General features: G+C 37.3%; 1 protein-coding gene across 7 annotated transcripts in view; it reads left to right on the forward strand.

The window, feature by feature from the left end:
- Nucleotides 1–15257, forward strand: part of LOC135210252 (balbiani ring protein 3-like) — a 524789-nt gene that overhangs the window by 446660 nt on the left and 62872 nt on the right. For all 7 annotated transcript variants that reach the window (XM_064243101.1, XM_064243100.1, XM_064243103.1 and 4 more), the window contains one exon: nucleotides 9661–9867. In XM_064243101.1, coding sequence (XP_064099171.1) covers nucleotides 9661–9867 — 207 coding nt within the window. The remainder of the gene's footprint in view (nucleotides 1–9660; nucleotides 9868–15257) is intronic.

Raw genomic sequence — 15257 nt, forward strand, 5'->3', positions numbered from 1 at the left:
GGTCTTTATATTATCATTTTTTTCGTGACGTAGTCCTCCGTTTGGTTATGAAGGCCGAAAGCCAGATGCAAGTCTAATGGAATAATATTTTACCTTGACATGATTTGTAAATTTATAAATAGGTAGTTAACGGTATCGTTTTTGATATTGTCTAATGATTTCCCTTATTGTGATCATCTTTGTTTGTGAAATGATCACCTTGACATGATTTATAAATAGGTATTTAACGATGTCGTGGTTGATATTGCGTAATGATTTCCCTTATTCTGATAATAATCTTTGTTTGTGGAATGAGCTGAAATATGTCCATTTTTTGTAAGGTACATATATTGACCTTTTTCTGGTGTTTTTATTCGTGAAATTAATTAAAAGATGTCCATTTTTTGTAAGGTAAGTATACAGCCAAAAGCGGATTTTTCGAAATCTGTCCACATAGCATACGATATTCTAGTTGAGTTTTGACATGATGTAAAAGCAACTTAGCTTTGCCCAAGCACCGGATCGTTATGTTACCAACCCCTTCCTGTGTATGTGTGGTGTAGATCCTAATAATATTGCACTTGATATCCTTCCATCCTTTCATTCAGTCATATTACTCACCAGAGGACTTCGGTAATGAAACTGGGCGTGTCTTTGTCTTTCGGCATAAACATCACTGTAAAATATTCCCTTTTGAGGGGTTTAGGGCCGTCAGTTCACCTCACTTGGTGTACTGTAGGCATTACTTAAGGGTGCTTGCATTGTCCTTTTAGCCTCAAGCTACAACCGTTTCGTGGTCTTTTTATTTCATTTCCATTTCTTCTTCCTTTCTGCAGTTTTGTTATCCTCGTACTTCATCTCCTCTGTTTTATGGGTCTCTTTATCTTGCTGTCCAACTGCTCCAACTCCCCCTTTTCTTTGTCTTGAACGCTGAATGCCCGAAAGTCTCTCCCCCACCCCCCCCCCCCCCCCCCCCCCCCCACAACCACCACTGCAATGGCTTAACAGCCTCTATTTCGTAAAATCAGAACCAAATAAATTTACTGTGCAATTATTCATTCTGTTTGATAGAACTGATACTACTGGGGTCATTAATATGGCATTAGTATTTACTGCCAGCGTTTCGGCTCGTTAAATCCCTAAAATAAATAGATAAATGAATAAATAAAAAAGTTGGTTGCACCTTTTGTTGTTGGTTTTTCACGGGATAGTGCACCTGTTATTTTTTTCAAGTAATAACTATTCATTCGAGGCCTTTCGTAGGAATATTTGAAGATCTGAGGAGGTTTTTCGAATGTGTAATCTGTCGACATTGTCATAAAGACTGTATCTGTTGCGTTATGTTTCCCATCTGTCAAAATCCTGCTGGCAAATCCTGTTGGCGTTCGGATGACACGCTTCGAATTTGTTTTGATTCGTTGCATTGCAAATATGGGGCTGCTGTTCTTATGGTTATGACGGTAATTATAACAGTGCTGTCATGTTATTCATACGGTCATTCATGAAACTTAGGAAGACTTCATGACAGCACTTGTTTGCCCTTCATGTTGTCAGGTATAGTATTTTGGAAGATATGAAAATATTGACAGATTTTTTTTTTTTTAGATGACAGATTTTTTCATTGTGATTGGAGTGAAGAGCATTGTGTGGCAGCCTGTCCTTATGCATACACTTGATTTTGGGGATGGAGTTGCAAGCCCTACACATACAGTTGGGTTTGGGGATACAGTCGCAAGCCTCTCACACATACTATTGATTTCTGGGATGAAGTTGCAAGCCTCACACATACTATTGATTTCGAGGATGAAGTTGCAAGCCTCACACACACTATTGATTTTAGGGATGAATTTGCAAGACTCACACATACTATTGATTTTTGGGATGAAGTTGCAAGCCTCACACATACTGTTGATTTTAGGGATGAAGTTGCAAGCCCCACACATACTATTGATTTTAGGGATGAATTTGCAAGCCTCACACATACTATTGATTTTGGGGATGCACTCGCAAGCCTCACACACAGACACTTTTTTTTTTTTTCTTGCACCGAAAATACTGAAATCAGTTACCGTCATGTCCACAGTTCCAAAGTCTAATATAATGATGATGGTAACAATAGCAGCGATTATAAATTAATGAAAATGAATGAAATGGTCCCGCTATTGTTCAGAGTGATTGATGGGCTTCGGTCATTTCTAAGCGCTCGCTTCCAGTTGATTTGTCGATTTGTCGACGAACTAACCATCCTCGTTAAATGCATCAAGAAATATGGTCGTATTTTCAGCCATAGTTTTTCTGACCTTTTCACAATTAGCAGCGGTGTCGACGTGTTTGACGGTGGATTCGTCGGGCACTTTTTTGAGCTTTCGGGGTGAAAATAATATTTTGCGCTTTGATGTGTCATGAAACGGAGGTTCAGTAAATGCATTTTCCAAAATGGCGGTGGATTGAAACCAGTTGTTGTTACTTCGTGTGTGCGTGCATGTTGGTGCGTATTTGAGCCCGCTGGACGCATAAGTATTCGCATTTGTTTTTTGAAGAAATGGATTTTGATTTTGAAATAAGTGACCAAGGCGTTTATCAATACAAGGTTTTGGAAATTCTCTCTCTCTCTCTCTCTCTCTCTCTCTCTCGCTAAATAAATAAATAAATAAAATAATACATACATAATGTGTGTATTTATATGCATGTATTTGCATGTATATATACTACACATTATATATATTTATATTTATATATACATCTATATATGTGTATATATATATACTATATATATATATATATATATATATATAATATATATATATATATATGTGTATATATATACATATACATATACATACACATACATATTTAGATATGAGAAAAACCTACTGTATAAAGAGAAGCGTGAAAAAGAAAAAAAAAGAGCAAGAAATATCTCTCTCTCTCTCTCTCTCTCTCTCTCTCTCTCTTTGGCGTTTTCAATTCTTTGTGATCTGAATTGAGAAAGTTTTATGCTTATTCAATCCGAAGTCTCGACGTCGTTCATTCTATGGAAGGGGGTTGGGGGTTGGCGTGTCCCAACCTGGGTAGGGGTGGAGAAAGAGTAGGGGCAGAGGAGGGGGGTTTGGTTTGATGTCGGAAGGGCTCATCTCCCCTAAAAAGCGCTGTCATCAGATAGAGTTTTGCTACACTTTTTTTTTTTTTTCAGGAATATGTTCAAATCTTGAAAGTGATTTTTTACAACTGTACATGGATGAATATGTTTAGTTGTATTAGTGCCTAGATTGTAGTACAAAATTATTAGCTGTATCTGTATACATGCATACATACATGTATATATATATTTATATATATATAATATATATATATATATATATATATATATATATATACATATATATACATATATATATATATATATATACATATATATATATATATATATATATATATATATATATATATATATATATATTGCGTATTGAACGCAATATTTTACCATTGGGTGTATTATGTATATATATATATAATATATATATATATATATATATATGTATATATATATATGTGTGTGTGTGTGTAGTATATATATATATATATATATATATATATATATATATATATATATATATATATATATATATCTGCGTATATGACGCAATATTTTACCATATCCAACATCCAACAACGTGACGCTTCCCTAACAACCCCGTTTAGCATTAATTGAAGTGCATTGTTATCTTTCCAACACACACACACACACACCTAATTGTAGCCTAGCTCGGAGTACCCTAATTTGTTTCCCATTACACCTCCGGTGGTTCTTTTGTTTAGGTAAACTGCTCCTTTCGACACTTCTTCAGAGTGTGAAGTGTTGTGGCTCTGGAGTTTTTTTCCTCCCCTCCTATCCACCCCCCCCCCCCCCCTCCATAACCCCTCAACGTCAATCAAAATGTTGCCGTCGAATCTGAGCAGAGATTGAAAGCGTGCTTGCTCACGCCCTTCCTCCCTCTTCTTTCCCTTCGCCAATTTCCAGCTTATGGGCGGCGAGGCGCCCCTGCTGCCTCTCTCTCACCTGTTGTTTTCCTTCCTTTCGTCGGGGATGAAGGAAGGAAGGAAGAAGGGCTGTTGTTGCGGCTCCTCTGTGCAGGGAAGTGTGGAAGTAACTGCTAGGACAAGGGGGCACTTCTACTTCAATGTTTTTTTATTAGATTTTTTTTCTATGAAGAATAGCGTGGAATATGCATCATGCTCTCTCTCTCTCTCTCTCTCTCCTCTCTCTCTCTCTCTCTCTCTACTCTTACTCATATCCTGATCATTTTCAAAGACCTATAACAGTTTTTTATTTTTATTTATTTATTTTTTTTGAAAGTGTTCTATCGAGGTTCGACTTCATGAAGACCCTCTAACCCCCCAAAAAAATAATAAAATAAAATAAAATAAAATAGATGTTTGTCATTAATTCAAACGTATTTTCTATTATTCGTATCTTACGTCTACGTTTTTCCTCGGCTTATTGATTAATATTAATAATTTTTATTATTCCTTTATATTATTTCTTTCTTGAACATTGTTATTCCTTTATCTTATTTCTTTCTTAGACATTGTCATTCCTTAATATTATTCCTTTTCTTGAACTTCGCTATTCTCTTGTCCAAGCCATGATTCTACAACTACTTTCTCTCTCTCTCTCTCTCTCTCTCTCTCTCTCTCTCTCTCTCTCTCTCTCTGTGTTGCATATTTACCCGCCATATATACTTTTTACCTTTCTTCCTTCGTATAGTTTTAGCTTTCCAGCTTTTTATTTAATTTCCTCTGAATTTCTCTATTTAGTTTCCTTGCCTTTATTTAATTTTCTGATTATTCCTAATGTTTTCTCTTCCCTCATCTCCATCATTTAGTTTCATCTGTCTTATTTAGATCTGTCGTTTTCATTTATGTTTTCTGGTTTATTTAGTTTCCCGTCTTCCTCATTTAGGTTTTCCTGATTCGTTTTATTTTTTTAAATGTTTTCTTCGTCATTTATTATTTTCTCTTTACTTATTAAACTTTCACATCACCCTCATTACTTTTTTTTTAACCCTCATTCCTCTTTATTCATCTCATCATCCTTCATTAGATTCCTTCATTTTTTCCAAAATCACTTTCCTTTCCATTTTTTTTTCTCTTCTCCATAATCGCGTTACCCTTATTGGATTACCGCGACTTTTATTTCAAAACTCGTCTGTATTCCGTCCAGTTTGTTTTCTTTCGAGAACATTAAACATTAATGAAATGTGTCGATTCCTCCCTGCCAGAGGGGGCAAGAGAAGGGAGGGAGGGAGGGAGGGAGTCTGGCCCAGGACGAGAAAGTTTGGCTACGCCGTTTTTGGGAAAAGTAGAAAACTGAGGTATTTCACCCCAATGGGATATCTGAAGAGAACGACATTTTCTTCTTGATTATTTTCCTTTCATTTGGGGAATTGGAAATTCTTAGCGTTTAATTCAGATAATAGAAGAATGGGATGTATTCTCTTAAACATTGGAGATTATGGCGATTTTTTTAATGGCAGGAAGACTGGAGGGTGAGACATTTAAAGAGAGGAAGACTGGAGGGTGAGACATTTAAAGAGGGGAAGACTGGAGGGTGAGACATTTAAAGAGAGGAAGACTGGAGGGTGAAACTTTTAAAGAGAGGAATAGTGTGAGAGATATAATGGCAGGAAGACTGGATGATGGGCCATTTAATAGCAGGAAGACTGGATTATGGGCCATTTAATGGCAGGAAGACTGGATGGTGGGCCATTTAATAGCAGGAAGACTGGATTATGGGCCATTTAATGGCATGAAGACTGGATTATGGGCCATTTAATGGCAGGAAGACTGGATGATGGGACATCTAATGGCATGAAGACTGGAGGGTTAGCCATTTATTGGCAGGAAGACTGGATGATGGGACATTTAATGGCAGGAAGACTGGATGATGGGACATTTAATGGCAGGAAGACTGGATGATGGGACATTTAATGGCATGAACGCTCACTTATGAATGAATATAGAATCAATTTTCATAAAGATTATAATGAAAAATTAAAGACTGGCTCATTTTTTACTTTGGTAATATCTAAAAAAATCAAATATCTTTTGAGAAAATCAGAACGTTTCATCTTTTAAGGTAGAATGGGAAATGGCAGTCTGCATTTCTTTCAGAGAGGGCTTAAGAGGAGGGCGACTACATGATTTTATAGGGTTTACGTTTGAAAGGAGAGAGAGAGAGAGAGAGAGAGAGAGAGAGAGAGAGAGAGAGAGAGAGAGAGAGAGAGAGGTTCCAGTTTTCTTTTTAGACAATGATAATTAGAAATTAGACCTTGTAATATATATATATATATATATATATATATATATATATAATATATATATATATATATATATATATATATATATATATAAATATATACATATATATATATATATATATATATATATATATATGTATATATATATATATATATATATATATATATATATATATATATATATATATATATATATATATATATATATCATCTTGCAAAAATGACCTGTGAAATAAATGTGCTTCTTTCTGCATCCTTCGCCATAAAGTGCAGTTATGATCAAATGAAAGAGCCAAATCATTATTCTCTCTCTCTCTCTCTCTCTCTCTCTCTCTCTCTCTCTCTCTCTCTCTCTCTCTCAGACCATATATACAAGGCTTTTTACTTCTGTATAGTTCTCGACTGGGGTAATTCCGGTTATGAAAGCGGTTCGAATACTTGGATGCAGAAAAACGCGTATATTATAATATTCCCGCTGCGTCGGGCTTGGGGCTTGCTTGCTCACGGGAACGCTATCTTGACTTCAAAAGGCCTGTGACGGAATGCGTGTTCATTTTGCAATTCTGCGGGGAAAGGAGGGGAGGGGGGGGACTACTGAGATGTAGATTGCAACTGCTGCTGCTGCTCCTGCCACAGCGCCCCCTCGTTTTATTTTGTTCCCATAATTAATACGCCAGAGTCTGCCTGCAACCTTCTCGTCGCCTCTTCCTAGTTATTGCAAGGTATTCCATTCTAGCTTTGCGTCGGGCCGATAATTTCCGGGTGGTGCAGATGCCTGCCGTATTGTAAGGTTACACACTTTTATGCAATTTGTGTAATATATATATATATATATATATAATATATATATATATATATATATATATATATATATAGATAAAATATATATGTATGTATGTAAGAGAAACCAGATGTACAGGACAGAGAGAGAAGGCTTACTAGAAACAGCGCCCCCATATAGAAATGGAAAAGCTGAAGGCAAAGGAGATATATATATATATATATATATATATATATATATATATATATATATATATATATATATATATATATATATATATATATATATACATATATATATATATATATATATATATATATATATAATATGTAACTATATATATATGCGTGTCTCAAGTATAGAAGCCCATTAAAACACTCTGGTTTGAAGCAAAGGACTATATATTTCGGTGGACCAGCTTCCACCTTTTCAGGATTCCTCGATAAGGGGGAAAGTTGGTCCACCCAAATACAGTCTTTTATCTTTATACCAGAGCGTTTTAATGGGCCTTTTATACTTCGAGACGTATCCGTTTTAACAGAAAGAATTTATTTGCATACATATATATATAAATAAAGATCTTTTTGCCACGAAGGAAAAAAAAAGTGAAAAAGCGAGATAGCCGAGTACTTTCGGTCCTATTCGGACCCTTTACTGAGGCACACTGAATTTTACAAAGGGTCCGAATAGGACCGAAAGTACTCGGCTATCACTCTTTTTTCATTTTTTTCCTTCGTGGCAAAAAAACCTTTATTTATACATAGCATCACGTTTTATATACTTCGTGATCAAGTTATTCAATATATATATAGATATATATATTATATTAGATATATATATATATATATATATATATATAGATATATATATATGTTATGTGTGTGTGTGTGTGTGTTTGTATGTGTGTGTGTGTGGTTATTTATATGTTTCTGTGTGTGTTTGTGAATATATAATTAAACCACGAAAATATGGAACGTGATGAATTATAAAAATAACGACAAATTCCACGAAGGAAAGAGAAACAGCGGAGTACTGCAAGGCCTTCCTACTTCTTGCCCTTCACTTAGCAAGCATTCGAAGGGGCTTGCAGTGTTCCATTGTTTCTCTTTCCCTCGTGGGATTTGTCTTCATATCTTCAACGGGGAAGGTAGAAGTGTATTGATAATTATTGGTTTCAGCATCGAGACGATACGCGCTGTGTCCTCCAAACTGACTGTGGTACAGTCGACCCTAGGATTTATTTTTTGATTTTGTGCCTTCTTTATCGGTCCTTCCTCTCCATTATCGTAATTATGTTTCCTGTGCCTTATTACCACCCGATACTTGCAGTTATCACCATTGTTGATGATTAGGGCATTGGAAAACAGCGATGTTCATGTGAGAAAGGCAGGTCGTCCTTGCCATCGTGGATATTTACACCCTCTCTCTCTCTCTCTCTCTCTCTCTCTCTCTCTCTCTCTCTCTCTCTCTCTCTCTCTCTCATTTTATCCATATCTGCTGAAAAGCAACGAGATACAGAAGGAAGAGGGGGAAGACAGCCCACGACATATCTGTCCCCAGAACTCGCTCGGTTTTCAGACATTGGAATAATTTTGCGTCGCTTCCCACTTTCTCTGGGGCATCATAACCCCTTTTTCACAGAAAAAGAACTCGGGGGGAAAAAAGAAAGGGGCAGAACAATTGTTTGTTTCACTTAATTGCATTCCATCGCAGTGTCTTTGTCGGGGAGGGGTGAGAGGGGAGAAGTGGAAAAAAGGCCGGAAGAGGGGTCAAAAGATATGAACATTTCGCAAGAAGAATGAAATCGCTCCGAGATTCTCGCTCTTTTTATTTATTTATTTTTTTTTCGTCATGCACAGTTGCCAGATGTTTCCGCCGCCATGCGAGGGACGAGGAATTCCTGAATATATATATCGGTTATGGAATGTTTTAGTTGGGAATGAGTTTTGCCCCACCAATTACTCGTATGTAGGACAGAGACGCCATTTTTAGATTGTAGGGATGTGATCTGAATATATTCAATATATTCCTCTTTGGGGAAGTTTAGATTTTCGATCTGGTACGTACGTTGACAGCAATGAAGGATTATATTCCATTTATCATACCTCATAACCAATCATAAAAGCTTTATAATTTCTAAATTAAAGAGAGGATAACCACTTTTTCGCTTTGTACTATTCCCAGCTGATAAAAAACAATGCTTTATCCGACCTCCAGCTTTTACTAGAGGTGCGTGCTAAAATCCACGGTCAGATAGAGCTTTGTTTCACCAATTAAAATTAAAATAAGTACGCAATATTTTATTAGAAATAATTGTTCTATGCTGTTTCACATGCGCATTATTTATTTGTCACGTTTTCATTCTAATAAGTAAATCATGAATATCCTATCCTAAAATTCCTGTATCTTTTTCAGACATTTTTAGGCTTTTCCATATGGTATTATTATTATTATTATTATTATTATTATTATTATTATTATTATTATTATTTGCTCTCTCTTGACAAACTAGGAACTGTCTTTGAATCCCATAAAATGATGGAGATGTGACCAATGAATTCGATCTCTTTTCTCCCACAGCTTGCGAACTGCAACGCGAAAATACCCTGAGACGAGGCCGTGACCTGGGCATTGACCTCAACTCGCTGATGACCCCGGACTGCGTGACCTCGGGGAACTTCGCCCCCATCCAGTGCGACGGGAACAACTGCTACTGCGTCGACGAACACAGCGGCTACGAACTCCCGGGGACTCGAGCCAGGAGCATCGAGTTTGTCAACTGTTCGGGTAAGTTGATGCTATATATAGTAGATTCACATCAACCGTGCATTTGACTTCTAGGACAGTCCCTTACGACGCTTCTGATTGTCTGTTGATAAGCCAATCACAGGGCTGGAAAATCTCAGTCTCGAGAGAGAGTTCACATGGGCAGGATGTATGTTTCACTACTCCTGAGGTGGAACATACATCCTGCCTATGTGAACTCTCGAGAGAGACTGAGGAGAGTTGCCAGCCCGGGATTGGCTTATCAACAGCCAATCAGGAGCGTCGTAAGGGACAGGCCTAGACGTCAAATGCACGGTTGATGTGAATCTACTATAGATCGTGTTTACGTCCACAGTTGCCAGTTTGGCTATTGTTTTGTGCTTATTTCAGTATTCATAGATGCATCATACTCGCGCGTGTATGAGGATTGATGACAGGTATGCTGAGGTACCCACCATGTTGGGAATTTGTACTTATTTATGTATTCATTGATGCATACTCGTGCATTTGAGAATTGATAACGGATATGCATGCGCACTTAGCTTCAATTAATACCAGATTTGTTCGATGAATGGTCAGTTCAGCATCAAAATATTTATGCACGCAGTATGTATATGCAGCTAGATATATCGTTTTCGTAATGTTTCCTAGTATATGTATACCAATTGCTAATGTCGCTATTATGCGTCTTTTCACTGTATATTCATATATATAATTCTATTATCGCTTAATAAATTCACCCTCGGTTAAACATATACGAAACTATATTAATACCGAGGTAGAGCGAATTAGATATTAAAGGACATTTTTTTTGTTCGATTTATATATATCTATATATATATATATATATATATATATATATATATATATATATATATATATATATATTCACGTTTTATTGGAACTAGTTCGAAATATGCTTATACGATATCCAAGCATTTCAGAAATTTTTTTTTCTTTTGCTTATAACTTTTTATCGGAAATGTATTCATGCCAATGTTGCTTTTCTGTTAAGTTTCTTATGAACTTTGAACTAGTTAGAAATATGCTTTATATACCATCATCATCTCCAAGCATTTCAGATCTTTTTATTTTTTAATTTTTTTGCTTATAACTTTTTATTCGGAAATGTATTCATGTCAATGTTGCTTTTCCGTTAAGTTTCTTATGAACTTTGAACTAGTTAGAAATATGCTTTATATACCATCATCATCTCCAAGCATTTCAGATCTTTTTATTTTTTAATTTTTTTGCTTATAACTTTTTATTCGGAAATGTATTCATGCCAGTGGTGCTTTTCGTTAAGTTTCTCATGGAGACAAAAATATAATGAAAGTAGCCGCAGTAGCTCTCACAAACGTAATATGGGTACGAGGACGAATTTAAACTTACAACTTCAGCTTTGTGGAGAAAAAAAATAGTCTAACTTTCTCGCGACGGAAACCCGATAGTTTATTATTATTTTTTTTTTTTCGCGGAGAAAAAGGCAAAAGCGGGAAAAAAAGAGAAAAAGTGACAGGAAGTAATTCCTCCGAAGCCTTTAGTTCGGTGGAGTGCCTCAGGAATATTATTACTTCTCGGCTTGCGGATTTTCTTGTCGGGGGATTACAAGGAGTTCTTTGAGTTCGAAAACGGCACCTTTTTTTATTTTATTTATTTTTTATTTTATTTTTATTTTGGAGAGACTTCCGATAGGAATTGTATGCCCCGCCCACTTCGTTCTCTCTCTCTCTCTCTCTCTCTCTCGATATATATATATATATATATATATATTTATTTATTTATTTATGTAGCCTATATGTGTATATATATTGTGTGTATATATATATATGTATATGTATTATATATATATATATATATATATATATATATGCATATATATATACATATTTATGTATTTATATCTTTATATAACACACACACACACACACACACACACACATATATATATATATATATATATATATATATATATATATATTATAATATATATATTGCATATATATTGCATATATACATATGAATATGTATGTATATGAATACCTGTAGATAGACTGATAGATGTGTGTTTGCTGATGTTGAATACATATCGTCTTGATTTCCCCCCTTTCAAGTTGACTGCTCTTTTGAAATTATGCTAGAAAATTATTCTCCGCTTTTACTCATTTTGTATTTCACTCTTCCTGTTGCTATAGAGAGAGAGAGAGAGAGAGAGAGAGAGAGAGAGAAGGGCTACCTTTAGGCTGACAAAAATACTCGCCCTATGCATAATTCTTCCATTTTTGGGGGGCGACGGAATTCGTAAATGCTGGATGTACGGAAACGGGAGGAGGTCTTTGCCCCGTGCACTTCCATACGTGGCCGTAAGCTTGAAAAAATAAATGACATGTACGTAATGCTACATCTGCTTTATCCCGTCACTTCTCGCTCCAAGAATACGTCAGCTGTGGAGACCAGAGGCCAATTCTTGTGTTAAATCTGGCCCCCGCTGGGTTGCGAATCTTTAAACTGAAGGAATGACACGTATCTGTTTTGTTGTTGACATGAAGTGACTCGAACACTCCTCTCTCCTCCAGGCATGTTGCCAGAGAGAGAGAGAGAGAGAGAGAGAGAGAGAGAGAGAGAGAGAGAGAGATAAGGAAGTATAGATGTTCATTTGTTTTCGCTCCTGGGGCGTCGACTAACCCTTCCGAGGCGAGGAAAACTAAAAAGAAAGAAAAAAGGGATCGACTACGAACGCGAACATCACCAGGACCCTGAGCATTTGGAATCGGTATGGATGGATTCAAATCCTTAAATCCACGTTCCCCTTTGTGAGCGAGAGAGAGAGAGAGAGAGGGAGAGGTTGGGTTGGGGGGGGGGCGTGTTTGCAGGTGAAAAGGAGTGCGGGGCGTATAAGGGCGTAGGAGATGGAGGTGGGACAGGGTTAGTAGACGGATTACAAACAAGAGGATTCGAAGTTACTCTCTCTCTCTCTCTCTCTCTCTCTCTCTCTCTCTCTCTCTCAGAGGTCGGCTTCAAACATCTGAATTATAAACGAGCTACCTGGCGAGAGGGAGAGGGAGAGAGAGGGGTCCGGGGGGCGGGGGAGTGTGAGGGAGTGAAAGGTTGTAGGCAGGAGCGTAGAGAGGGAAGTCGTTGAGGGGGGGGGGGAGTGAACTGAGAAGAAGAGAGAGAGAGAGAGAGACGAGGAGAAGAGAGAGAGAGAGAAGGGGATCGAAGTTGATAAAAGAATAACAAAGAGAAACCGAAAACGGGCAAGAGGCTGTACTGTAGGCTTAACAGGAGAGAGAGAGAGAGAGAGAGAGAGAGAGAGAAGAAGAAGAGGAGGAAGGAGAGAGGAGAGACGAGAGAGGTGGGGGGGAAACCAAGACTTTGCTTTGGAGATTAAACGATTGTGAATTGAAATGAGAGTGGGGGGGGGGTGAAGAGGTTTGAAGTGGAAGAGAAAGGAGATTTCCATGCAGAGGGGACACACACACAGAGAGAGAGAGAGAGAGAGAGAGAGAGAGAAGAGTAGAATTCTAAGCACTGCATATTCTCGCACGCTACAGGTAAAGGGGGAACAGTAGTAACTTACCAAAAAGTGGTTGAACCGAAGCATATGATAAGGGAGTGAGGGGAAACGCGAGATAGGATGTGAGGGGAGAAGAAGAAGAAGAAGAAGAAGAAGAAGAAGAAGAAGGAGGGAGGAATAAAGGGAAAGGAAAATTGCGGAAATGCGGGAACAAGGGAAGAGACCCATTATGTAAATACCTAGAGTAGAAAGGGGGATGATTTAACCAAGAAATAGTCCGAAGTTAGAAATGACGAAGATGCTGATGAAAAGTAATAGAAAAAGAGAGAAGATTGCAGGTGGATAAGAAGGTGAGTTGAAAGAGAGAACAAAATCAGATGAATAGAGAGAGAGAGAGAGAGAGAGAGAGAGAGAGAGAGAGAGAGAGAGAGAGAGAGAATCCGCTCGACAACCACTCACAAAGCGAACATAGAATGTAGAACTGGGCTATACCAAACTGGGAGAAACATTGAGCTTTACCTAGCTATAAATATCGTTAAAATCTGAAACGAGTAGCCTTATGGATTTCTGGTTTGCGCTCGAGAGAGAGAGAGAGAGAGAGAGAGAGAGAGAGAGAGAGAGAGAGAGAGGCTCTATGTCATACGCCCAAAGGTTGAGCGATCTGAGAAATGGCTTCTCTCTCTCTCGCTCTCTCTCTCCTCTGCCTGCTTCATTTGATATTTTAACCCGTTAGTTAATACGATAATAACTTGGGATCTAAGTATTCCGAGGGTTGTCATGAAAGACTTTTTGTGGTCTTGTGAAGAAACGATTAATAATGTTGGGAGTAGTGTTCATGAATGTTATTTCTGCAATGGTACATCTGGCTTAGCAAATCTTTTTTCATTTTATAAATTTCAAGTATATAATATGTGTATATGTATATATATATATATATATTTATATATATATATATATACATACATACTTACATACATACATATACATACACACACATACATTACAAGGCTTTTTCTAAGCCTTGTTTCTGAAAGCAATGGTATAACGTAGGCCCCTCTCAAAAAAGTGTGTTTATATATGTGTGTAGGTGTATATATATATATCCATCACACACACTCATACACCCACTATATATATATACGTATGGGGGAGGAGTGTGTGTGTGTGCGCGCGCGCGAGTGTGCATATGCGTGTGTGTCCCTTTTAGTGAGAGAAAGCCTTGTTGAAGCCACATGGCTCTACCATGGAATATTTATATTCTATGTCGAAACCGTGTGTTAGGGGAGAGAGTTCCTGAACTGGGAAACAACTCTACACCCGGCTTGAATCTATAGATGTCTCTATCTATATTTCCTCCCTTTTTTATCACTTCAATCTCTTGCTGTCCAGCCACTCCAACTCCTACTTTACACTTGTTTATCAAGAAGGGACTGGAGTTCATTTTCGAAACCAGTAGGTGGAGCTATAGTGGTCATGTCAACCACATAGCATTGTTCGAACCTGAGAGATGGCAGTGTGTTAGTAATTTTTGACATCTCAGGAGGTCGAACTTAAGGAATAGCCAAAGACTTTGCAGTGTTACAACTCCTGTAAGTCTGGCAATCCATCCGGAGTCTATGAGAATTTTTTCATCTCCTAAAAGTTGAGAGCAAGGTCAAGACTCCTATTCCAAACTGTTCCTATTCCAGTCTGGACCACAAACTTAGTAGCAAAAGGTGTCATTCGTACCAGGAAATTAAAAAAAAACTAGTCTTTGTTAATCACCGACTGAGTCATTAGTGCAGGCTAAACCCAGAAGCTGTTAGAGCAGAGTTGCATTAATGCTTTGTAAACAGAAGATACTCAGAAAAGGAAACGCCCCTTTTTTTCCCAGGGCATTATCCCCCAGAGGCAG

This window comes from Macrobrachium nipponense, chromosome 39, assembly GCF_015104395.2.
Source record: "Macrobrachium nipponense isolate FS-2020 chromosome 39, ASM1510439v2, whole genome shotgun sequence".
Classification (NCBI taxonomy): Eukaryota; Metazoa; Arthropoda; class Malacostraca; order Decapoda; family Palaemonidae; genus Macrobrachium; species Macrobrachium nipponense.